General features: G+C 41.5%; 2 protein-coding genes across 2 annotated transcripts; both read right to left on the bottom strand.

Annotated features, from left to right (window-relative positions):
• Positions 1–2,085: 2,085 nt before the first annotated feature.
• fbxl18 (F-box and leucine-rich repeat protein 18) lies at positions 2,086–6,677 on the bottom strand. Its single transcript, XM_008302106.1, has 7 exons — positions 6,498–6,677; positions 5,555–5,752; positions 5,063–5,412; positions 4,687–4,822; positions 3,516–4,594; positions 2,756–2,974; positions 2,086–2,657 (listed from the first exon to the last, which is right to left on the bottom strand). Exons 1-7 carry the CDS (start codon positions 6,549–6,551, stop codon positions 2,501–2,503), a joined length of 2,193 nt encoding a protein of 730 aa, XP_008300328.1. The 5' UTR covers positions 6,552–6,677; the 3' UTR covers positions 2,086–2,500.
• Positions 6,678–9,472: 2,795 nt separating this feature from the next.
• Positions 9,473–13,843, bottom strand: LOC103372451 (retinol dehydrogenase 8-like). The gene is made up of 6 exons (XM_008302105.1): positions 13,738–13,843; positions 10,778–10,939; positions 10,519–10,698; positions 10,221–10,314; positions 9,803–9,986; positions 9,473–9,704 (listed from the first exon to the last, which is right to left on the bottom strand). Exons 1-6 carry the CDS (start codon positions 13,841–13,843, stop codon positions 9,477–9,479), a joined length of 954 nt encoding a protein of 317 aa, XP_008300327.1. The 3' UTR covers positions 9,473–9,476.
• Positions 13,844–24,364: the final 10,521 nt, after the last annotated feature.

The following is a 24,364-nucleotide window of genomic DNA, read 5'->3' as shown; positions in this document are numbered from 1 at the left end:
AGACTGTATCCCTACAAACACAGTTGTACTCTCCGGAGGTCTTGTTACACACCCTTAAAATACTGACATAGCCCTGACAATAAAGGTTCACCGGCGGCTGCACTACCTGCGGAGGCTGAAAAAGGCCCATCTCAGCCCATCTGTCCTCACGACCTTCTACAGAAAGTGTGCTCACCTGCAGCATCTCTCTGTGGCATGCCAGCAGCACTGAGGAGGGTGGTGAGGGCAGCAGGCGTCATGCTGCCACCTGTTGAGGACTTGCTCCAACAGCGCTGCCCCTGTCACACACTCTTTTCTCTTCTGCCTTCAGGCAAGAGGTACCGCAGCCTGACCACAAGTTTTTGTCTATCTATCTATCTATCTATCTATCTATCTATCTATCTATCTATCTATCTATCTATCTATCTATCTATCTATCTATCTATCTATCTATNATCTATCTATCTATCTATCTATCTATCTATCTATCTATCTATCTATCTGTCTATCTATCTATCTATCTATCTATCTATCTATCTATCTATCTATCATACTGTACACTAGTACGATCCACAAGATGGTCAAATACAATATCTTAGCGAAATTATTGTCGAGCCATCGATCACTGAAGCTGATGTTTTGCAACAAGTCAGTGAAGTTTCCTTGTATACTTTAAGGGCATGCTAAAAATCTTTTAGAACAGCCTGTATGGCTGCTGTGACTGGACAAGCTGAGGTGAAGATCAGAAAGCTGAAACCGGTCTGTTGGTGTGCAAGTGCTACAATCACACTGTTATTTAATTATGTAAGTATGTATGAGCTTCTTCAGCAAATAGACTCAAAGCTGCAGTAAAACACTAAGATTTTAAAAAGCCTCTGAAAACCCTCCTACACTCGTCTCTCTTCTCATACAAAGAATTCTATTAGGAGTTCGTATCTGCTTACGATTACACAAAAGTGGATGTCTACACTATTCTGGAAGTATCCAGGTTTTATCACCAGGAATTAAAGACAAGACCAAATACATGGTTCCATTAATCAGGTTTTTATTTTTATACTTAGCATGTAGATTATACTTTTTTTCTACTACAAAAATACTACCTGTGTTGACTGTACACATGGCAGAGTACGATCCAAACCAGTGTGTTTAAATGCCTTATCCAGGGTCTGATACCAGGAAATGAAGACTGGACCACAACTGCAATACAAGTGTACATATAAATACACTAACGAACCTCTTCTGTCAACGAAACCATAGGTTTGATGTCAATTTGCAGAATCACTGACTTATAGTTGTGTTACTTTGTATCTGATTGTACAATTCACAAGTTTTCTAACTAAACTGTGAGCGTCTTACTAAATGCATTGACAACATACAGTACTCCATTAAAGTTGTACTTTTATCACTTCAATAAATAAAATTCAACATGAACTAAAAATATTTAACTTTAATGTAACAAAAATGCAATGAATTTCTGATTAAAAGTCACCAAACTCATCTAGCGTATGTGTTAACACAGTTTTGGCAGATAGACTTAATCACTTTCTCACAGACTTAGATGTAAAGATTAACACCACTCTCATGTCTATCTCAATAGATTGAGTAAAAAGCAACTTGACTTCTCATTTTAGGATCTTAAAGACGTTTCCCCACTCATCCAAGATGCTTCTTTATTCTAACTGACTGCTGAGGAGCCTCGAGATGCCCCACTGCTTTTTACCAAAGCTTATAAGATTGCCTTGAACCAGATGACTGAGAAACTATATGAATACTCTCATGTTTGTCTGCCAAAGTACAGAGCTGAGTGTAGCTGACTGAACATAGGCAAACAGCTGACCTGATTTTTGTGGAAGAGGTCACAAAATTTGTCTACTATCACCTGTGTGTAAAATGTGCTGCACCTTTCCTCGACCAAGTCAACAATAAACGTACAGACAAAACAAGAGGAGACAAATACTCTCACTAGACTCTCAACAAGAAAGAAAATAATCTCCCAAAATGTCACTATTCCTCTTAGCTTACTTGACACAAGCCCAGCTGTGGATTACTGCTGTATACTTGTAGTAACAGTTTGACATGGACAGAAAAATGGTACACAGGCAAGGATTAAAAATAATTTAAATAGAGTTTATTACATCGTCCTTTAATTCATAGCCTCAGATACAAAGTTTTAGGACAAATATGCAATTTATATATTTGGCACTTGTTTCTAACTGAGTAACATAAATGACTTGTGACTGAGGCCTCTAAAATAATAAACCTCTTTCAGCCTGAGCAAGTAAGTTTCCCTTTAAAAACCATCATTACTGTCACATGAATGTAAACAATCATGGCTGACATATTGTCGTAGAGCAGCCTGTAACCGTTGTTGATGACACAATCAAGAATCGACTTGCGTTGACAATTCGTCAGTCATTCTCTTTCATTTGTGAATTTTATTTCCTGCAGGAAGAAAAAAAAAAAAAACAGTCTGAGCACCTCATCTGCTGAGCACCAATCACACTAAAGCTTTCTGGTGATGTCACAATGGTGATAAATGTGGCGGCTGAGCCACGTGGCTCTGAAACAAAGTGATCCGATCCAGAAGTGTTAGCGGAATATCTCTGATGACTGAAGGCAGGTCTTCATGTTGTAACGGATAGATGGCCACGCTGAGAGCTGAGCGCCCAGCAGAAAATCTAACAAAAAGAAAAGAGGAGAAAGACAGAAATGTGAAATTCTCCTGAGCAACAGTGTTGTGTCCCCTGTTTCAAACATACCAAACACAATCACTGACCTGTCTAGCAGAGCTTTCTCCAGTGTCCGACAAGCCACTAAGGTGCCGCCCATGAATATGTGGCACATGATGACGTGGCAGCATCGCTCCATGAAGGTTTCTACGGCTGACGGGTCAAAAGTGCCGCTACGCGAGATCAGGCAGACGCGCTGGAGACGAGAGCAGCAGGATAGAGCCTCAAAGAACGACGCATTGGCATTCAAGTAGGGCTGCTCTAACCTGTGAAACACACACACACACACACACACACACACACACACACACACACACAGGGTTCAATATATGAAAACAAAAAGCCGAACTAAAGATCTGCACTTGTTCCCAGAATAAAAAAAACTACGCTATAATATGTTGTACAGGATCTAAAACACAATATTGAATGACAAAACCTAAACAAACAAAACTTCAAACTACATAGTAAAATATGACTGCATTGTTTAGCCAATAAAAAAATACAATATCTGCTGATTGAAAGAGATACTGAATTTATCACATAAATCTCATAACATATCAAAAGAGAAAACTTTACTGGAGGATTGAACGATTCTAAATCTACGTAGGAGACCACTGTTTGTCCACATTTTAGGATTAGCTAATTAAACAACAAAGTAAACAGAAGAATGAATTTATTTTAAAAATGCTGTGTTTGGAAAGGGAGAAAATCTGTTATTGGAAAAGACAATTATTATTGGAAATAATTATTTTATCGTTAGCATGTACTATTAAAGTAAATGAGTGGTACACGGAGGCATCTTCTAACCTGAGTTCCTGTAGCTGTGTGCAGTGTTTAAGCATGTCTAACAAGGCAGGAGTGTAGTTCATGATTTTCAGTGATCCCAGATTAGCGAGGGATAAAACTCGCAGGTCTCTGCACTGCTTTGCCATCTGTACCAGCCCAGTCCCCCTGAGAACCCCAGGAAGTCCAGCCAGAGTCAGACGATGCAATCGAGGCAAAGCACCAAGGGCAGCTATATGCGCGTCGCCAACTCCTCGTGCCCACGCACACATACCACGAGGCTCCACGCTGGCACGAGTGCAAGGCTCAAGTCGAGGCAGTGTAGAGGCAAAACCCGGACCGATGAGTTCAAAAGTCTCTAACAAAGGGCAGCCGGCTAAGAGCAAAGTGAGCCCTGAGGTGCTGTCCCCTGAGAGAGAAGACTCTGAGTCAGGGTTGTAATTCTGGATGCCCACACGTGGAACTTTCTTTAACCCCTGGAACAGCGGAGAGGGAGGGGTGTTGTGTGTCGAGATGTGATTTGTGTTTAGGCCATCTGACAGAGCGCAGGCAGGCAGAGTAAGAGAGTGCAGGTGACCGAGTTTGGCCAAGCTGGCACACAGGTGTGTTCCCTCATCCAGTCCAGGTGAGTTTCCGTGATGATAATGTGTGTGCATCAGGTTCAGGTGTTGAAGGTTGGAACAGCCAACTGCCAACTGCCTCATTGTCCCAGCAACCAGCTGATCTTCCACGCTCCTGCACTCTGAGTAAGGAACATGGTTGATCCCACTGAGGTTCAGACTGATCAGCTCTGTGGCATCTCTGACTCCTCCATCCAGCAGCGACTGGAACACCTGAGGCCATAACGCCGGGCAGCGGCTAAAGCTAAGGTGCTTGGGGCTGTTTCCCTCCAGAGCTCGCTTCAGTGACAAAGAATCTAGCCAGGACCGAGGGAGCTGCAGGGCCACCAGGTCCCCGTGTTGACCCAAACTCTGAGCCAGTGAGGGAGCAGCCGGCCAGCGAGCAGGGTTTGGGCCAGGAATCGAAACGAGGAAAACTCTGAGGCGCTTTGGAACGTGAACACTGAACACCGCCAGGTAGAGAAGGAGCAAGGTCTGGTTTACCTACAAACATTAATAAACAGATACATTAATTAGTGTACTGATACTGCAGATATATGAGGAGAGGTATCATATGCCCAGATTAACAAACTCACCTCTCCTGGAGCCAGTCTGGCGGTAAACTCCTCCAGCTGTTGGTAATGTGGCACACTGCTCTGACCAACCATTAACTGACAGCAAACACCGACACCCTCTCTGGTCACGTCTGGGATGTCGAACTGCAGCATCAGCCTACAGTATAAAGATACACAGTGTTGTTAAACTCTACCAGTGGATTAAATACATTAAGGTGGCTGTATTCTGGTATGACACAATCACCGTTAAAGAGCGATGTCTCTGAAACAAGCTCTGCGCAAGTTTGTCTCTGTGTAATTCTTCTAACTTGTGTCTGCGGTGACTAACACAGTGACGACAACTTGAAGATTCTGGACACACGCCTCATGAAATCCTAATAATCTGACAGATTCTTACTTGCGGAGTTGGGCACAGCATGGCACCACGCCGTAACTCGGTGTGAACAGAGTCTGCCTGAGCTCTGACAGGCGGCTCAGGGTGTCCACCGCTTCTGAAGTGAGCAGAAGTGAGTTGAAGTCAGCCGTCACATCAAAAGCAAGTGATTTGAGCATAGAGAGGGAGGAGAGGAGACGGGACAGGCGAGGGGGAGTGAAGCGACAGCCGGTGACATCAAGGTCGGTCACTCCTCTGCAGCGTGCAAGGATATCCAGGGTAGAACCAGACAGCCAGTAGCAACCGTTCAGGCTGAGAGACTGCACGTGATTGGCTAGCTGCTTCAGCACTTGCCGAACCAACACATCTTCAGCCTGGAGACAATAAAGACATGAACAAAGTTTACATTTCCACTGTCATGTTTAGATGTCAAAATGTAAAATAAATGTTTTTAAAATATAAGGAAAGTTACACACATACATGAATTTGAAGATTTACAGAAAACTGATGGTTTACCTGATACTCCTCAGACAGGTTGACGTTTGTGAGAAGGGTCTTGTCGTGGCACAGTGTGTGTAACTTGTGGCAGACGTTTGCCACGTTCATCAGCAGGTCACACACTGGAACATGGCGGAGGATGCACAGCAGGATCTCATCGGGCAAATCTGACATCCCCATGCGGGTACAAGACATCGTGTCCTCATCACATACAGCCTGAAACAGACAGCAAACGTCGTCACTGTCAGGTGCTTTTAGACCATCTGTGTATTCATTTGGAATGAACTATCAAGATATTATTAATGATACTAGCATCAGATACTACAACTAATTAGCAGGACTGTTTTCTGGCTGTACTGTTTTTTTAAAAAAATATAATTTTCACACTCATGTCAGATATTTGTTTTATAGTGAAATTTATTGGATTTGCCCAAAACAGGCTTTCCTTTCTGGTTATTATGATAGGAATATGACATCGCTTACACAAGACATTTACTGCTGAAGCATTATTTAGTAGAAACACAAAGTGCAATACTTTAATTAGGAAGTGACAACACTAGCTACTATGCTAATAAATAAAGTTTAAAAAAAAAAAATACAGCGCCACAGTACAAGGAGTGTGTGTTACTATATACACACAGAAATTAAAATGTAGTTATTAGAAAGTACAAACAATCTTCAGTAAGTATTACCACTAGCAAACGCATCTGACTGTTTAGTGTACAAATACATCTGCAGATAATGTTTGTGTTAGCCTAGCCGGTGAGCAAAGAAAACCACACCACATGTCACTGTATCGTCCTGTCTGTGTGTATTAACCAAACTTGGTTTAAAGTTAAAGGAAATTTGCGTGAAACCTCGAATTACCCAACCACCGTTAACATTAGCTAGCGTTAGTTCACTTGCTGTGCTCTGCGCTGCAAACTATGAATGTGTCGCCGAGGTTTGTCAGGCCACGAACCTTCACAATTTGTCGGTCCATGTCCTCCGCAAGTCCGCACACAGCCCCACTCATGGTCAGCAGGGTTTTTTTCAGGAGTTTTATCCACCCAACCAGCGCTTCATGGTCCGATGAACCTGCTTCTACACTGAACCACAGGCGGCTGGACGTTCGTTAGCTGCACGGAGCATTTCTGCTGCTGCACACATCGGAAGACTTTAAGTGACGGACAGACTTCCGGCCGCTTCAAATCAAACAAGTAGCATTTTATTAAACCGTAAGCTAATACTTAAGTAGTAATACTAACAAAAAAGAAAAAAAGGTTATAGACACTTCGAACATAACCCCCTTTTGCTACGTTTTAAAAAATATATATATATAAAGCTCACGGGAACATTAACGTTGACCAACAGGTAAAGTTATGTTTTAAGTTAAGTTTGCTGTTTTTTTAATGTAGCTCATGCTAATGGTTAATACAGACTTTAAGCGCCTCCACCTGTTCAGGAAACGTTTATTTTAAAGTTTGACTCATTGAAATACTCAAAAGTTTAGTTCCTAGTTGCGCCAAAAAGGTTTCACCAGTCATATTCCTTCCACTTAAAACTTCCTAAAACATGAATTAAAGGAGAAGAGCTGTATCAAGCTGTCACATGAACCTCGAGAAACCTTCTAAAACATATTAATAGCTTTTACTCCACTTAACAGTTAAAATTACAAGTTGCCTTATTGTAGGTGCAGTCGTCTTCAAATCTATTCAGACCCTTCCATTAAAGAAAAGGCAAAATTCACACAAGTCACTCAAATAACTAGAAACTGCAGAAAGTAATAATAAATAAAAATGTCCTAAATTATAATGTAGTGAAATAAGACATTGCTTTTGAATTGTGGTTGAAAATAATTATTGAAAAAAAATATATATCACAGACACATTAGAGCACTTAGCTGATGAGCAGTGGGTCAAAATACCTGTCAACAGGTGCAGAAGTCTGATTGAGAGTTACAGAAAACACTTGATTACAATGATTGCCTCAAAGGGTTGTTCAACTAAATATTAGTTCACGGGTCCCATCATGCTTGTTTGCTTGTTTATTTCTGTTGAATCACAATTCAAAAGCAATGTCATGATTTTCATTAAATTTATATTTATTATTACTTTTGTCAATTTCAACTTATTTCAGTGACAGCTGTTTTTTTCTTTCTTTAATGGGAGGGTATGAATAACTTTGAGGACGACTGAATGTAGGTATGCCATATATCAGGAGGTTGAATCATAATACCACTAACCACAGGTATTGTGGTTGTCCCTCTAAAATAGCACTACAGACATTGCACTACTCTCACAGTCTCTGAAAAACACTATCAGGTGCATCAGGCTTGGCACAGAGGGTGTCAGTTGAGATCAGAGTTTCTGTGACACAGCTCAGACAGTGTGAAGGGTATTGCATAATGTCTATGGACAGCATCCAAGAAAGAAAAAAAACCTTGCACAAAACTGCAAGGTTACACGTTGCTAAAAAAACGTAAGAAGAAGTGTGATAAATGTTGGGAGCACATTCTTTTCTCGAGGGAATCCAATATTAGTTTGTTTGGTTCAGATGAGGTCCAGCATGTTTGCTGTGAACTTGGCCTGGACTGCCACAGTGACTGCATAGTCCTGACAGCAGAGCACGGAGGTGGGAGTGTGATATATGTGGCTGCGTGAGTGCAAAATGTGTTGGGGATATAATGACTATAGATGATACCATGAACACCTGTGGATATATCAAAATACTGGCTGACAGGATGACTCCCAGTCTGCAGAAGCTTGGCAGAAGAGGAATATTCCAGCATCATAATGATTCAAAGAACAAAGCCAAAATCACACAAGAGTTTCTGTGAGTTAAGTGACAACTATGGCCTGGACGAGTTTGTCGCCTGACTTGAATCCAATAGAACGCCTCTGATGTACTGTGACAAGAAAGGTACAGCAACACAACCCCTTCCGCAAAGAACACCTGAAAAAGCAGTCTCTGCAGAATGAAGAATAGCAGAACATCTCTCCTGAAGTCTTGTGTCCTACATGCCGAGGAGAATTCAGCTTGTCATCAAAAATAACAAAAAAACAAAACAAAACTGGCCATAAATGAAAAGAATTTCTCAATGACTGTTTCACAGAAGTAACTAACCAACTCTTTACCTTATGTAAGTCATTTTTATACATTTTTTTGCTTATTTTCTATGGATATGCTAATGTTTATTAATTTAAAATCCTCTGTAATTTATAAATGAGGGCGCAGCAATTTCTGATTGGGTAGTTTAATGCACTTCTTTTCTAAAAGTGTAATAAGAATTGTTGTCAGAAGCACTGATACAATCTCTGAAGGTATAAATTACAATTTTTAATGCCAAAATAGTTGCTCCAATGCACTGACATTATTTGAAAAATATGTACAAAGATTTGTAGACTACAAATGAACAACATGTAGAGCTGTCTATCTGAGCCAATTACTACTGTTTAACATATTCTAAAATGACAACTTGCCTTGGACCAACTGGGATAAAATACTGAGCAATTAAGTAATTTCCCCTCAGGGATGAATTATTTCTGAACCTAATTCTGATTCTGGAAATCAGACGACAATATCTTGTATCATAAGTCCAAACCTACTCATTTGGCACTCTGGGTATGATGACAAATCTTAAAATCTGTAATATTTAAACTCATCTGGACTGAGCTGAGGGATCTGCACATTTATAAGCTACAATGCTACACAAAAGAGAATACAGACAAGACTGCTCATTACAATACAGACTGCATATACAGCAGGAAATATGGCAAGATCAACTCTGGGAACCTGTTCAGTTATGGATAGATTTGCTAGAGAAGTTTTTTCATTTGTGACAAAGTGACGTAGAATACTCTGGGCAGGTAATATTAGTATTAATACGGTTTTCATGATCCTCTGGCAACAAAACCGAGGTAGAGTGTGGTCTTTATTGAGGGACAGTGCCCGCTGATTTCTAGTTTGGTGAAACTGTCCTGCTCCTCAGACATCCACAGGTGAGGTACTTCATGGCGGTCATGCTGACGTGCATCAGAGGACCCAGGTTAAAGAGCATGTGGTAGAAGGCGTGGACAGACAGGCCTCCGGTTTCATCAGCGTATTTCAGTGCTACGATGGGCGTGTACAGCGGGTTGGTCAGGTTACGGAAACGCGGGCTGCTCGCTTCAATCACTTTCTTGGTGCACTGCAGGAGAAGACACACAGTTTGTAATCAGAATTATAGAAATAATCAGCAGTGCAGTCCGAAAGATCAGATACAGTGAAGCTGAGTCAGAGACTTACTCTGGCAATGTCATCAGGCGTTTGTCCCAGTGTCTCAAAGATGTCCACAGAGGAAGGAAGATAGACATTTTTGAAGTAATTCACTGTGTCAGCATCAGCTCCAGGATACTCCTTCTGTTTCACATCCTGAATCATCTTCGCTTCGAACTCTGTGTGCACCGGGCCCGGCTCAATCAGTGACAATCTGAGGAGAGAGTCAAGCTACCAATCAGGAACATCAGAGGACTGGAGGTCAACAAAAGGCCGTGGATTAGACGGAAGGCTTTCTCAGGCAAGAGGACAGCACTCGTGTTAAAATTAGAATTTAGAGATTTAGTGACCTTTCAACAGACTTTCTATGAATCTTTTTCCTCAGTGTATCCCCCCATTGTATGTTACTGCTTTATGAACAGTGATAGAAAACATCAGAGGCACTCACGTGACATTAAACTTCAAGAGTTGCACAGCCAGACTCTCACAGAAGCCCTCCATGGCAAACTTGGAAGCTGCGTACACGTCGTTAAACACCACCCCTAGACAAACACAGCGCAACTTCCATTTGGTCGTGACAGGAAGAGTTTCATCCTTCTTAGTGAAGACAGACACTTCTATTTAAACTATATCAGCCTCCTCATCCATCCACACCTCCGATCGTCCACCAACCCATCCATCAGCCTGAAGCAGACAAACCTGTTATTTACTCCCTGTATCGTTTAACGCCTCCTCTCCCTGCTCACCTTGCAGTCCCATCACACTGCTGACCACGATGATGTGTCCTCCTTTCCTCTTCTTCATGTCAGGCATCACCTCCTTGATCATGCGGATCACCCCGAAGAAATTGGTCTCAAAAACTTTCTTCATCTCTTCAATGGGGATGCTCTCCACTGGACCCACCAGGCCGATACCTGCGTTGTTGACTGCACAGGAGAGGAAGGAAATCAGTTTTAGATGTCGTAACCATCCGTGGCAGAGCATGCTGAAGAAGCTGTTACTCACTGAGGACGTCCACGTGTCGATCTTTGATGCCGTTAATGCACTGTTTGACCGACTCCTCGTTGCAGACGTCCAGTACAGCCAGAGAGAGAGTTTTCCCATAGGCGTCCCCTGCAGCTTCCACCAGCTTGTCTTTGCGTTTCAGATCACGCATCGTGGCTATTACTGCAGACGGGGGGGTGACAAGGAGACACAGTAAGTATTATTATGTAAGTACTGTTTGTATGAATTTGGGAAAAGACACGTTGTGCAGCATCTCTGTGCGTTATCATACTAATCATTATTATTGAGGCAAAGGACATAAACACGTTGAGAGCCTGGAACCAAATTACTGCTCCACTGGGCCACATTCACGTTAACTGTTTGAATAATAACACTACTGTCAGAGTTCCCTTTTGCAAGACACTGAACCACAATGAGGCACTTTAATGAAAATATCTGACTTGTAACTGCGAATTTAAATTCTTTAATTCCAACCAAACCTTCATCAGGCCATTTCTGTGTACAGGTGTTACCCCCTTTCATCAGTGCGGTTTGCCAAAATAGCCTCAGACATAATTATGTTTCTTCTTTTTTTTCCATGGACAGCTTCCAAGTGGGAGTTTGTGAATGGATTTAACACTCCCTTCCCGCAACCACCCCTCCAGGCGGCTGCTGTAAATAGATGATCAGGCAGCCTGCCCGGGTACATGAGGTTAGATACAGACAAAATATGCAGTGCCACGCTAAGTTCACTGGCTCAGGTTATATGTGGGGAAACAAATATTGTGTTGTGGCGTATTGACTTCATATTAAACATTTTGAAGAACTGCCAAGGCCCTAGTGCAGCATCAATTCACATGCTGTCTTTAGGCACACGGTTGTTTGTGGAGTTTTGAGGTGATAATTTCCATCCTGACTGCTCCCGCTTTACAGGAAGTATATGGAGCACAGGTCATCAAGAACTATGAGGAAGGTGCAACCAGAATATAGTCACTGGGGCAAAGAATAGTAGGAAAAAATGGAGGGTGAAGCACACATACGGATATCAAAGGAAACTGCTCACAAACATCTTTTTCCTGACTGTAGGCAGGTTTGTTTTTTTTTTCCCCCCTGAGGTCGCGTTGTGAAATAACAGTGGACTAAAGATAGCCAGAACAGTAAAGATAAACCTTAAGTAGCTCTCAGCGATCGTAAACAGTCCTGTTAGAGTAACCAGTTTACCAGTATTAGCCCTGCCTGCTCCGGGAATAACCCTCACCAGCCCGTCATCCACAGTGCAGATCTACTAGCCGGGCAGTAAATAGCCCAAACAAGGCTGTGCTGCGGCTTTCACCTTTGGTCTGCTGCCTTAAAAGCAGCAAAGGGTCAAGTTGGGATCAGAGGTATACTGTAACTGTGTCGGTCTGCAGGGACGTGTGATGAGCTGGAAAACTTAATCTAGTACTTTAATGAAAGCAGAACACCCAGTAATCTCAACATAGCCTGGCGTGGCCTCCGATAAGAGCTACAAACGTGCTTCACCGACTGTTTTTAAACGCACGCTATGAATAGCTTTAACGCCGTAAACATCAATTAGCACACGTGAAGCTTGCTTGAGTGTTATAACGGCATTGGCGTTACATTATGTGGTACTGCAGCGTAACAGATTTGAATATAACACCGACGTTAGCGGAGAGCAGTGGATACCTGAAACAGCAGAAGAAATGTATACAGAGTGATTTGCATGACGGTTAACGGTGAAAGTTAAGTCTACATTTACTGGTGCTGGTAAAGTCTCCATATGAGTAAAGGAAGCCCATTTTGACTTTTGTCTTTTGTTACCATCTTTACTGTGTTGTATGTTTTGAACCTTATGGTGCAGATGGAATAATACAGTCTGTATAAAATGCTGTAGTGTTTTTATACCAAAGTGGAGGAGGGTTTGGATGGAACAGACGGCCAGTGGGAGGCAGCTTTTGGAGGCATGAACACAGCCTCAGTTTGGATTAAATATGGTCCAATACCTCATTGACTTAATTTCTCAGTGGCAAAACTTGTGTTTTACTCTATTTACGACTGAGAAAAGCTGCTTCCTGGCATCCTGGCACACGTGTTTATTATATTGTCGGTGCTTCGGAGATCTGTTTTCCAGACTTTGGATATTTTTCTGCAAGTGACACATCCTGGTTAACTGATTACAGTCGTCTATAACATTTGTGACTTTATTAAGACTGAGACTAGTTGTCTGAAACTGGTCTTACTTTATGGCTGATAGAAACGATGCAGCTTTGGGAGTGTGAGGCTCAGACCTCGTGCATGTTCCGACTTTTCCAAACTATGTCAGACTTTTCTCGATTTATATGTAACATTTCCTGTAAAAGTAAGGGAAGCCTTGAAAACTGAACAGCAATTAATTAAAATCAGATAGTTGATGTTAGCCTATTATTTGACAGACATGTGGCTTCTAGTTACGAGATGATTTCATGGTTCTGTCAGTCAGCTGAGTGTGACCTCTGACCTCTGAAACGGCAGGCCAGGGAGTTTCCTTTTCAGGTTTTCAGTAGGTTATACAGCTGTTTTCCTGATTCACACTTGTTCTGTCCAAATTAAATCCTCATTTACACTCACTTTAAGGCTTGTTGGTGGTTTACACTGGAAACAGCATCTCCACTTTAATTCACTCCTCTGTTGTGCAGTCAGATGCACAGAGACAGACAGTTGTTTAATCTTCATAGTCATGTGTACCATGTAACACTCTTACACTGCACTCATGATGTAATCACCTTATGTGTTGTCATTATAGAAGAAGACAGCAGAGGATAAAGCTGTTATTATTATCTTTAGTATTATTATTATTAGTTGTATTATTTTGTTAGAGAGTATATTTCTCTGTTATTGAGCAGTTTTTCTTCTCAGTGAGCTTTGCAGTGTAACTACAGTCTATTTATATGCCACACGATGCAAACTAAATTCAGTCCTCATTCTCTGTGTCATAGACTCACCATGATAGCGCTTCTGCTCATCCTTGGCCAGCATCACGGCCATCCTCAGGCCGATACCGGAGGAGCAGCCGGTGATCAGCACCACTTTCTGTCCGGGACTCGCCATGGCTCCGCCGCCTGTCCGCTCTGCTGCCAAACCGAGCTGTGGAGGATGAGTGGAGATCTGAGGTGACTGTAAGAGGATAAAACACACTGACAGGGTCACATGGACAAGCGCGCACAGCCGCAATGCAACAGGATTATCTGAAGCTCAGTGGTGGTAAAATAATATCACAGAAAAACTAATCAGGACCAGGCATAGCTGTGAAAGGTGGAAATATGAGGCCTGAGGCCTGAAGTGATTGACAAAAAACCTAATTAACTGGACTGATCAACAACAAAAAAGTTGGTGTCATGTAGCTGTCAGTGTCTGTGAAGAGATGTGGCGCCGCCTGGTGGTTCATAAGATTATTCTTCAAATGACTCAGTATTTCTATGAAGGGATTACTTCTACTGTTCTAAACTAAAGAAATATGACAGTATTAAACATAACACTCTTGCATCCTCACTAAATTCCTGCATTCTAGTGAATATTTACACACATTTGATGCCTTTAAAAAAAAATTCTGGAAATGTCGTTATTTATGTAAAACACTAAAGTCAGGCACCAAGTGATAATTCAGAGGATAATGAAAGCACTAAGACCTGCAGGCAGTCTGTATTGCATTTAAATGATTGCTCTCCTGTACATCAGCTTTTCCATTTTCATCATCACTTCTGAATAAACACATAAGATGGACTTACTCTTTTGTTGTGTATTGGGAAGTAACTGATAAATAAATTAATCTTAATTAATTTATAAACCTGTATAATACAATAATGTGTAAATATTTCAGCAATTTCTGCTCATGTTTAACATTTTCTTCACATTCTGGACATCCATCCATCTATTATCTATACACCGCTTAATCCTCAATAGGGTCGTGGGGGGCTGGAGTCTATCCCAGCCGACTCAGGGTGGAGGCAGGGGACACCCTGGACACTTAGAGACAGACAACCAAGCACACTCACATTCACACTTGCGGACAATTTAGAATCACCAATTAACCTCAACATGTTTTTGGACTGTGTGGGAGGAAGCCAGAGAACCTGGAGAGAACCCACACTGCACGGGGAGAACATGGAGACTCCACACAGAAAGAACAGGCTACCTTCTTGCTGCGAGGCAACGGTGCTAACCACCGAAACACCTTGCAGCCCCATTCTGGACGTATCAAATCAAATAATTTGTATGGCACGTTTTAGAACAACCCGAACTGACTAAAATTCTGTTTATGTTATCAGACAGGCAGCATAAAAAATATGTGCAAAAGAAAGACAACATTAAGATGCGTAAAATCTGTTTTAAAAACAAAATAAGATAAACAGAAAATACTAAAAATAATAATAATAAAAAATAGGTAAAGCGTGAGTGTAACTTGTAAGCCATTGAAAACATCTACGTCTTGACAATTTTTACTGAAAATGCCAACAAAGAGATAACATTTGATTAAGAGAGGAGAGCTTTGCTACTGCAAAGGCTCAGTCTTCCATTACTCACCAGCCTCAGTCATGGGACAGTTCACAGCTGTTGCTCTGAGGATGTAAGAGGCTTAAAGAATCCTGACAGAAAAGTTCTAAAATGTACTGAGCATGTGCTGACCATGCATAGCTTTACAAAAAAATCACACATATCTGTGTTTGATAAACTGAACTAAAAAACAAAACAAAGAAAGCTTTTTTTCATACATGCATTGTTGCATCTATGAGTAAACCTTGTTACAGTTTTTCCAAATAAAAGTGCTTCTTTCATGTTTCTAGTGGGTGGGACAAGTACATGTGTTCTAAATACTGAAGGTGGCGTATCTCCGCTGGACCCCCTGAAATCTGCACTTGTACTTTTGGCAGAATCACAGTCAGAAATCTCTAATTAGTAGGGTTTGTTTTTTCCTGCATAGAGGAATGTTTGCTACTCCCACCAAAGAGATTTTAGCAAGCCCCCATAGAGGAGTGTTTTTGCAAGTGCCAAATTTATATATAATTTATTTTTTTATAAGTTTTGGTAATTGTTTTTTTTTTTTTTTTTACTTAAGTACATTTGAAATTTTTGTTCATCCCATCTTCAGAAATAATGTAAAAATGCATAGATTTCTGTTGGATCATGCTTCATTTCTTTTCACCACCCTAAGGCCCTTTCTATGCGAAGAGACACCTTTAATTAAGACAAGTAAAACAGATGAAACACATGCTACACAAAAGTAATAGCTAAATCTCTCTCTGTATGTTTTTCATACACGCACACACACACACACACACACACACACACACACACACAGGATTGTAGCTGCCAGTCACAAGTATAAGACAACTTGCAGCAGAATGTAGGGACTTAGGAAATATGCCTGGAAGCTATTTTCTTTTTCAGATAAAAGTCTGTATGTATATACGCCTGAATCCAATTTACTTTTGTTTCCAAAACACTGCCGTTACCAAAACATGGACCGCTAATAATCATTGTACATCACATTAAAATGTTTTTTTTTTCTCTTAAATCTTATAACCTGGAGCTGAAGAAATGCTAAAAGTCCCCAAATGAGGCCATTTCTCTCCATTCACAAAAACGCAGACTAGTTTGTGCATCTGTGCGTTAGTTGCAGGCAAGAAAGCTTTCATTCTTCTGCCTTAATGCTCATCACAAAAAGAGAATATATGTCATGACAACTTTTTTTTTTTTTTGCAAATTGCTGCTGCGAGATGCCATCAGATCACACCAGGAGCACTTATTCATTCCTCATACTTACATTAAATTACCCTGTCAAGAGTAGTAAAATCCTACATATCTAATAGAACCCATGCATGCATGTTATGTCCTTTCAAATGTAGGTCAGATTTGCCTCAGCACGCACGTGATCCTAATAAAAAGCAGTAAAGAGACATCCTCTTGGACAATAGAGACGAATGTAAATGTAGGAGGGAGGACAGGGACGTGGGTGCGTGTGTGTGCATGCACTGACTTCAGATTCTCTCAGCCATGTTCACCCATAAACTTCTGTTTTCTTAAAAAACTTCCAGTGAGCTTTCTTTTTGACTTTTCCACATTAGAGATTTAACAAATGGTAAACCCTGAAATGAGAGGTGGAGAGGCAGGTTTTAGGCTTCTTTTTTTTTTATTGTGCATATATGAAGAGTGTGGTGTGTGTGTGTGTGTGTGTATATGTTTGAAGAGAGAGTTGGGTGGGCAAAGACAGACAGGCACTGGAATTTGGAATCTGCAGCAGCATATTTTTATTAGTTGGGCAGCACCGTTGTCCTGTTCTAGCATGCTGCATGTGAGAGAGAGACGGAGAGAGAGCGAGTGTGTGTGTGTGTGTGTGTGTGTGTCTCTGCCTGCTTTGCGCGCTGCTTTGGAGTGAAACTGAGAGAGCTGCAAATGTTAAGTGGCACAAGCCTTCACTGTTCATGTTGTATGTTTTCTATTAAGTCCTATAGAGAAAAAAAAAACATTTGCAAGAAGGTTTGCATCTGAGCATTGAAACAAAACGCAGATCTGCTCCGGCGCATGTGCGTGACAGCCAATATGGTAACTTTATGCACGTTTCCGCGACAGACAGAGGCATCACACAGTCTCTTAAATCACTCAGACAATGATGATGCTAATAATGACCCACGCAGTAATTATGTTTCAGCACAGCCCCAGCAGTCTGAGGAGGGAGGGGAGGGGAGGGGAGGGGTCGCCCCGGAGAGGGGAGGAGAGGGGGAGGAGAGGGGGAGAGAAAGTGAGGAAAGTTCTGTGCGGGTGCAAGAGAAAACACCTTCCCAGATTAAGGTTTCCTTTCTCTTTTTTTGTCCTCCCCCGCAGGTTGGTCGTCTTCATCCGTCCATGCAGCGGTGAAACAGCAGAGAGCAGGACGCACAGAGTCACCATCACTCCAATCCGCTTCCATGTACGCGCGCTCTTAATTGCCAGCTGTCGGAGTGCGCGCAAAGACGCACGGAGGCGACGCGCTTTGCAGACTGATAAATCTCTGTGGTGCGGAGCAGAAGGTCCTTTTGGTTGCACGTGGAGCGCACCGGAGCCACGAGGGAATTATTGGCCGCCTCGTCAGTATCAATATCAGTAGCAGTATCTGCAGATGAGATATGATGGATCGATGGAGTCCAGTGCGGGAGACGTGGCTGCTGCTGCTGCTGCTTGTCACATTGTTTTGCACATCAAGAGCAGGTAAGCTGAGATATGCAGGATTGTTCATGTATGTGTTTTTGTCTTTTGTTCTAAACCCTCTAAATTCTCTTGCCTTAAGTAAACTGACAGAAAGTTTGGTTCCTCCTCCTCTTCCTCCTCTTAACTGTGTCACATCACTTGTCACCACCTGCCTCCAGGCCGTCCTGAGCCAACAGTGTCATCTTTAACCCATCCTCGCCTTTATTTTTATCCTTTCCAGTAATCACACTCACTGTCAGTCACTAGTGCATGTAGCCAGAGTTTGGTTTATTCCTTGATCACTTTCTAAGACTCCCCACTTGTTCTCACCACCCCACACAAAAACTTCTCCTCACTATCACCTACTTAGGTTCCACAAAATACTTTTTGGCCTCCATTTGACAGATGATGTTGTCGTGTCAGGTCATGCAGGCCGAAAGCTTATTGAACTGAACTACCCCTTTCTCCGGGCTCCTGGAGCCCACTGCACATTTGCTAGACAGTCGAAAGACATCGGCCTATATGTCTAGACTTGTTCCTCCATACCTGCTGCATCAGTGTGCAGGAGTACAGCAGCTTACAGGATATTTAACCTCCACAGCTGGGTAATGGGGAACAGACTGAGGCAAATGAAAGTGAGCTGTGCTGATGTGTGCTGGGGACTCTTGGTTACATACAGCAGCCCCTGGAGCTGCACTTGAACCATGTGAGGAGGACTTTAATCTTCAGGGCCTGGAGAGCCAGGTGTCACTGATTCCTATCAGCAGAAGTTCATGTGTTCCTCAGCGTTCCTGCTAATTTCAGATGATGATAAAAGCTGCACAGTAGTTCTCATATGGTCACTTTAATAGTTGAGCTTCTCTAAGGGACATAGTAACAAACAAAAAGCTTTAAGTGTCTGTTTTATTCCATTTGGTCCAGACGGGTTGGACTTTAAACATTAAGATGTAACCGATGAGTCAGGTTAAATTTTAATATTGGTTAGATGTTGTGAGGTAGCTATCATTTATAGTACTTAATCTGTATTAAAGATGGAGCCACTAGTTGACATTAACTTTTCCATTTCCATTTTCGCTGTCTGACAACTTCTCCATGTTGGCTAAAAAATACAGGAACAATATGAACAGTCTGCTTCTTTTCCTTCTGGTACTAAATTGGATGAGAAGAATAACACCACTCTCATGTCTGCTTGGTAAATAACAGCTGGAACCAGCAGCTAATTAGCTTAGCTTAGCATAAAGGCCAGAAACAGCTCGCTGTGTTCAGTCCAAAGGTATCAAAATCTGCCTTTCAGCACCTCTAAAGTTCAGCAAGTATATGACATCTAGTTTGTTTGATTTTCACATAAAAGTTTTAAAATGACAAAGCAAAGTCCACCCTTTAGCCAAAAAATGCACAAAAATGCATATTTATCAAAAATATTGTACTATTCCTTTCAAAACTGAGCTTCAGAGTTCATTCATGAACCTGGAAACTGCTCAAGACAAAACAAGCTCAACTAAAGGAGGAATATAGATGAATAACAAATGAAATGAGGGGGAAAGCCTCAGACCAGAGACTGAACAGACCCTGAGTTGAGCTTCTTTAGTCCTATAATTACACATATAACGTCTTAATGAGCTTTTAAGGCTCACATCATCAGCAGTTCTCATTTAAATTGTTCAAAAAAAATCCAAGAAAAAAGTTAAAAAAAAAAAAAAACAACTAAAAAAACCAATCTCCAGCTGAGCATTACATCCTTTATTGTCCTCATTTAATGGCTGTTTTATTTGAAAGTCAAAATTCACCAGACTACATCAGCGGCCCAGCGAGCAGGTGACTTGGCAAACAGTCCCCCATGTTGCCTCCACCTGCTTTCACCGAGAAAAGATGCTGAGAAAGCATGTTTAAGTTGCGCCTCAGTAACCCTTTAAGCAGGAATGAACTGTTTGCCTTAATCCTGGAGATTAAGGAAAAACTGAAAAAATAGACTTTAAAGTATATTAAAGTTTGTCAATTTGTGTCACAGTATTAATATCCCAACACACACATACTTCACCCTCACTCTGTCTGGGAAGTTCATTACTGAAGTGACTAATGTGACCTCTGGACCTTTGAGGTCATCTGAGGTCAAACTAGTTCAGGGGTGAACCCTGTGGCGTCTCTCAAGATGTCCTTGTAAACAAGAATTTCTTAGAAAATGTGCCCGCTGGTAAAGGGAAACACAGATTCACAGATATTGAAAACAACGCACATGGCATGTGCTTCCATTTTCCTCGTAGTGGAGTGAGCGGATGAACTCTTGCATAACACCTGTTGTTAAAGTGTCTTCAGCTGCACGTCCCTCTTCATATTGTGCTCACTGTAAAATGCGGTCACACACCTGGCTGTCAGCAGGTTGGGTTGGGTCTGAATTATGAACGCAGACATCTGAGCAATGTGGTCAAGTTACGGTCAAGCTTGTCGTGCTCTGGCCTAAGGTGTTTCAGACACTTACCTGCCTCACTGTCTCTGTGTTACAGGTAGCTGTCGGCCTCACCCCACCTGTTTATTGCTCCCGAAGTATTCAAAGTATTCAGGATTCAGGAAGCCTAATTTGTTTAGTTAATGTTTAGCTTAGTGTCAGTATTTGTTCCAGCCTGAAATATTTCAGTGACGAGTGGATGGACTGCTGAAAATGCTTTGCCCCTTTAATGATGAATTGTAATAAATTCGACTTAACTTTTCATCTAACATCCCGTCAGAATTTATAGTTGTCAGGTATTTTTTGTTTAGGAATGCTCATGAAACTAATGGCATTCTCACCTGAGACAGCTGTATGTTGCATTTAGTGCTTTTTAGTAAATGTTAGCATGCTATCCAACTCATTCTTATTGACGTCGAATACTGCCATCTCTCAGCGACTCCAAGATAAGTTTCCTTTGGCATCGGTGCTAACTGCATCATCATTCGACATGTTGATGTTTACTTTCATTTCCAATTACTGTTTGGTTACATTCAGGGTCAAAAACTGCAGTTAAGCTAAGAAAAAGATCATGGCTTTGGTTAAAATACACCTTTTAGACCAGACAAACCCCTCATTACCTGAAAGAAGCAACAGTTACAGACCTAGCAGTTGGCTATGAACTCATATTGTCTGTTTCTGAGGCTCACAGATTCTTCTAGGTCTATTGAACTATTTTGGATGTTGAAAAATGACGCTAAATGGAACATAAAGCGTTTTAATGTGATGCCAAGGGGTCTTGATAAAGCAACACTATGTAGCAAGTTGGGAGTAAAACTGCCAACATACTGATCTAAGATATATTAAAAAGACTTTTCTACCTTTATCAGGCAACATGCTTTACAATTAGCCTCTCCTTCATTCATTTGCACCCACACTCATTACAGGTAATGGGGCAGTTACTGTGCAATACAACGAGCTGCCCACTGGGAGCCTCTGGAGCTTCTGAAACAGGGATTATGGATTTAGGGGATATTGTGCAGTGATTGATGAGAGCAGTCCTTTTAAGTGGCAGTTTAAGATGAATTGTTTAAATGAGGTTTTTAGGTCAGTATGCAACATCTGAAAGCGTTCTTCACAACAGGCATTCACAATAAAAGAGACAAACTACTCGCCAATTAAGATCTTTGTAGCAACAATGCCGTCTTCATGCATTTCACTCGACTGATATGGGAAGTAAGCTGTGATTTGTTCGACCGCTTTAACATGAAGGTAGCGCTGAAACTTTTTATAATAGACGTGACTCCCTTTAAAGTCGACACAGAATTCTAAAGCGCATTTAAGGAAGGATTGCCATGAAATTTTTTACAGACATTCGTGGAGGATAAAGGGTGAAGTCAGTCCTGGTTTAGTAAAGCAACTTAGACAAGCGTGATGTGGAAACTTGAAACCTGCATTACACAAAAGCTGACTTTAGTCTTCCAGTCATGTAGGAGACGTCTCTGAGACATTTGAAATGAAAAATAACTCTAAGTTCAGATGTTCTTGATTGTTTAATAAGAAAAGAGGCGTAGTTGTCATGTTAAGAACCAGCCCAACCAGGTAATAATTCCTACGCTCTTTATGGACAAATCACATCACACACTCATTGTCTTTTAAAGCAACATGTTTCTAAATACCTTCAAACGTACATATAGTGGATCTGTTAAAGCCCCTCTCGCTCTTCTCTGTGTATCAAAGTTATATATTTAGATGTTTGTTCCACGATAATGAGCCCTTTCTTTGCCTCTCTCTTCATCTACGCCGCAGCCACTCAGTGCAGCTCAAGCACACCAGCTCATCAAATGCTCAAACAGTGGAAAAATGGGGGAAAACAATGGTGGAGTACTACTGTAGAGTAACCCAGCCACTCACGTTGGAACTGGAAACTGGTTCTGAAGAAGAATAATCATACTCACGCAAAAGCTGACAGAATTGGTTCCTCAGGTTTGTTCTGTATGAAATCTCGGCTTTCTGAATCGGTGTTTTTCAGACTGTCGTTGGTACACTTAAGTTTCAAGCTGCAGCTTAGAGCATTAAAAAAAACACCAGAGTAACTAGACATGGTCTTCAGTACACTCAGTACTTTGGTTTCTGATTGAATACCTGCAAAACGAGGGGCATTTCTACCTGCCTCAGCTGTACATTCAGTTCTAATTAGCATGTAAACATGATAAACCAAGATGGTTACAATAAGTGCCAGAGTGCATCTGCCAAATGTAGGCCATAAACTTGAAATACTGCAAAAAGAAACTTTTCAAAAATGTAAACAGAAGTCACACTGAATTTAACATGATTGACATTATTCACATTTCTTCATTGTTTCCCACTGTTTAGGGCATTTCTTATGTCATTTCACCGACTGATTTAATGATGCTTAACTACAAATCCTATTAAGGATTTGCCAGAAATAGTTTCAGAGCTATATTTGGATGGAAGCCCAGCCTCGCATGAACATTACACAGTACCTGCTGCACATCTGTGAGCCATTAGACATAAGAATTAGTGCTGTTTATCAAACTGTTGGTTCTCTGTGCCACGCTGTAATTGAAATCAGATCTTACGTTTCTACAAATCCACTTGTAATGTATTTGTGCATTGCAGTTTTCTTGCCCATTCTGGAAGTCAGCAAATACAGATGCACCAGAATTGGATGATTGAACTCTGAAAAAGTCTGAAAACCTGTTAAGTCATGGATGATGATCAGTTCATCAATAGTTCAAACTACCTGGGTGTTTCTTCAAATTGTAAATCAGTGGGAGATACTGACCAGCACTTGGCAGCAAGAAGTAGAAGTAGTAATAATTTGCTAAAGCAAATCATTCCCTGCCCTCCTCATTAATAACAAATGGGTGTTTAAACGGTTCTTTGGATGTTTCTACCAGAACAATCTGGTTTGGTCAGAAGCAAGTCTTCTGTTGCTGCTCATGTTCAGTGTTTCAGGTGATCATTCTGCACCGCACCGTCATGCTTTTATTGTAGAATGGTGCACATAGACAGCTAACATTTCAGCCAACTTCAAAACGCGCCGAAGTAATGCAATCAGAAAATTCACAAGAGCAGTGTTGTATTGGCTGAATATTGAGTTTACAGTCATATAAAGCACAACACTTATTTTTCCCAAGCAGCTGTGAAGTGCATTGTTTTGCAAACCATGTGTTGATGTTAAATTATTGCTTATAAAAAAAGTCCTGGAGAAGACAAAGAATCCACATATATTGCTGATAGTCATCATTAGTGTGTTTTTTTTCCCCCCCTCCTCTCTGGCTGTAAATCAGCCTTAAGTTTGAAAATAAGCTCCGTCTTTGTTCTCCAAAAAAATCAAAGCCGCCATATGATGCAACATCCAACAATAATAGAGCGCAGAGCCACATAAAGCAACGTGTAACTGTCTGAGAAGAGCTGGAACCGTTTGACTGACAAATATTGATGCAGCCTTTGATCGGTGTTTGAGCGGAAGATTAGTCTTGTCGGAATGAATGTGCAGCATGCGAGCGAGACCTTTCGGACGAAGAGGCGAGAGGACGACGGCCGAGATGTTGAGAGTAGAGACGAGTTGTGATTTCAACAGATTCCTAGAAGGAGTTAGGGAGGGCATATCTGTCTGTGTGTCTGTCTGTCTGCAAGCTTCTCTCTCTCTATGAAACTAATATTAAGAATTTATCTAAGCGCGTGTGTGTGTGTGTGTGTGTGTGTGTGTGTGTGTCAGGCAGCAGGAGAGACGATCCAGTGTGTTTCTTTGATCAGAGCCAGCTGAACTGCGAGGAAAGAAAACACATGCTCCCTCTCTCTCCCATTCTTCCCTGTTTCTCCCTCCCTCTCTCTGGTTTTAATCTCCGTCTTTTTATCATTCGCTCGGTTTTTGTCTCTGCGGACAGAAATGTCAAGTGCTTCAGGGACGTTTTGAGAGAAGTCAGCAGGAAGAGAGAGAGAGAGAGAGAGAGAGA

The sequence above is a fragment of the Stegastes partitus genome, unplaced genomic scaffold (assembly GCF_000690725.1).
Source record: "Stegastes partitus isolate 25-593 unplaced genomic scaffold, Stegastes_partitus-1.0.2 Scaffold1758, whole genome shotgun sequence".
Classification (NCBI taxonomy): Eukaryota; Metazoa; Chordata; class Actinopteri; family Pomacentridae; genus Stegastes; species Stegastes partitus.
Note: the sequence above shows the minus strand (reverse complement) of the source record. Positions and strands in the feature narration are given on the sequence as shown.